The 1,930-nt window shown below is 32.7% G+C and overlaps 1 protein-coding gene across 1 annotated transcript; it reads left to right on the forward strand.

Moving 5' to 3' along the window:
- The first annotated feature begins 316 nt into the window (after positions 1 to 316).
- On the forward strand, positions 317 to 1,173 carry LOC125820600 (ethylene-responsive transcription factor 13-like). The gene has a single exon (XM_049500012.1). The coding sequence runs from the start codon at positions 327 to 329 to the stop codon at positions 1,008 to 1,010; it is 684 nt and encodes a 227-aa protein (XP_049355969.1). The 5' UTR covers positions 317 to 326; the 3' UTR covers positions 1,011 to 1,173.
- The last annotated feature ends 757 nt before the right edge of the window (positions 1,174 to 1,930 follow it).

The raw sequence follows: 1,930 nt of genomic DNA on the forward strand, positions 1-1,930 counted from the left end.
ATAGTACTCTGTTGTTATTAAGTTTAATTTTCAACTTGATTTCAATGTTATAGGCCCTACATAAGCATTAATCACTATCACGTATTATATGTTGCGTTGGTGACTTATATTCCTTAATCCTTATAATTAAAATAAAATATCCCCCTTTTTGGACACAGTAAAAATTTGACCCACTATTTTAAAGTTCATTAATATATCCCACATTCATGCATTACTTAATTCACAAAATCCTATTTATACATCCATCATCAATTTATTTTATATCACTCTCAAAGTACCCCTAATCCATAAAAGGCAACAAAAAAATAATATTTTCTCTTACAATCATGCAAGGAAAAATATCCTTAGATATTGAACAAAATTTTCTTGATACAATGCAACATCTCTTCAATGATCCTGATTTTTCCCAAATATTATCAGAAATTCAAACTCCTAGACAATACTTAACTACTTCTGATCATCAAAACGCGATATTTCCTATAGTGCAAAATCTTGTTCAAGATAATATCCCGATATTACAAGAGATGGAAGAAAATAAGGAGTCAACAACACCTTTGGAGCATAGGCCGAAAAAATATAAAGGAGTGAGAAGAAGGCCATGGGGAAAATACGCGGCGGAAATAAGGGACCCTGAGAGAAAAGGGTGCCGGCTTTGGCTAGGTACATATGAGACACCTGAAGATGCAGCATTAGCTTATGATAGAACCGCGTTTAAGTTACGTGGTTCTAGAGCTGTATTGAATTTTCCTCACTTGATTGAATCAAATGTAACAGAGATTAATAGAGTGAGGCCGAGGAGACGTCCTCGTTCTCCGGAGTTTTCATCTTCTTCTCCTCCTCCTCCTCGTTACGTAGGAGATAATAATAATGAGAGTAATAATAACAATACTGATAGGCCGAGTTCAAAGAGAAGAAATATTGAGCTAATTAATAGCTTAGCTACGGTAAACAATTTAGATGGTCAAAATATTATGGAGAGATGTTTGACGTGTAATTATTATTTTGCCTGAATTAATTACAAGGTCATCATGAAAAGTTTCGTTGTGTTTTTCTTTCTTGTTTCTTTATTAAATATACACTATTGTGCTCCACGGATTTAATCAACTTTAATTTGTACTAGTTTCATTCATTTACACTATCGATATATGATTTATTTATTTTTTTGGTAAAAAAGGCTTATATATTATATATTAATATGCTTCATTACATTGGAGTGGCAGTGTAGTACTGCTGCTAAGGTTAGTAGAGGGCATTAAAAGTAGATTACAATATATGTAGTACTATTTGGTTTTCATGCCTAGCAAAAGAAGTTCCAGCTTTGTCTGCTTCGAGATCTAGGACAATAAACAACGGTGGAATTGCCCACGTCAAAAAAAGAGTTCAGTGATTCCAACTTGCCACCCTCCTTAACTAGAATATCTACCACTCTATTTGCCTCCCGGTAGCTATGCTGCATCGGAGGGTTCTCCAGTCGCCATATTAGATCCCTACACTCAGACCTACTTTTGGTTTTTAACTAATTTTAAGTCATTTAAAACTTATTTTAAGTTATTTTTAACCTTGCCAAACACTTCCTAACTTATTTTAAGTCATTTTTGACATATTTTATGTTATTTTTATATTTGTCAAACACTTTCAGAAATTAAAAATTGATTTAAAAGTAGGTTTGACCAACTTTTAAGCCAATCCAAGTACCCTTTTAGACTTACACGACTTTAAAATGTGTCATTAAGATGTAAGGTCCTTATACTTGGAGGTTACAAAATAACAACAAATCGAATGTATTCTAGCTAATAAGTGGGGTTTAAGGTCAAGGTAACATGTACACAAATTTTATCTCTTTGTGAGATCGAGAGCTTGTTTTTTATAATGTTAGTGAATTAGGATAGAAAGAATAAGATGACAATGAAATAACAAGATGACAATGAAA

Source organism: Solanum verrucosum, unplaced genomic scaffold, assembly GCF_900185275.1.
Source record: "Solanum verrucosum unplaced genomic scaffold, falcon-dt-bn FXZP01000020.1, whole genome shotgun sequence".
NCBI classification, from domain to species: Eukaryota; Viridiplantae; Streptophyta; class Magnoliopsida; order Solanales; family Solanaceae; genus Solanum; species Solanum verrucosum.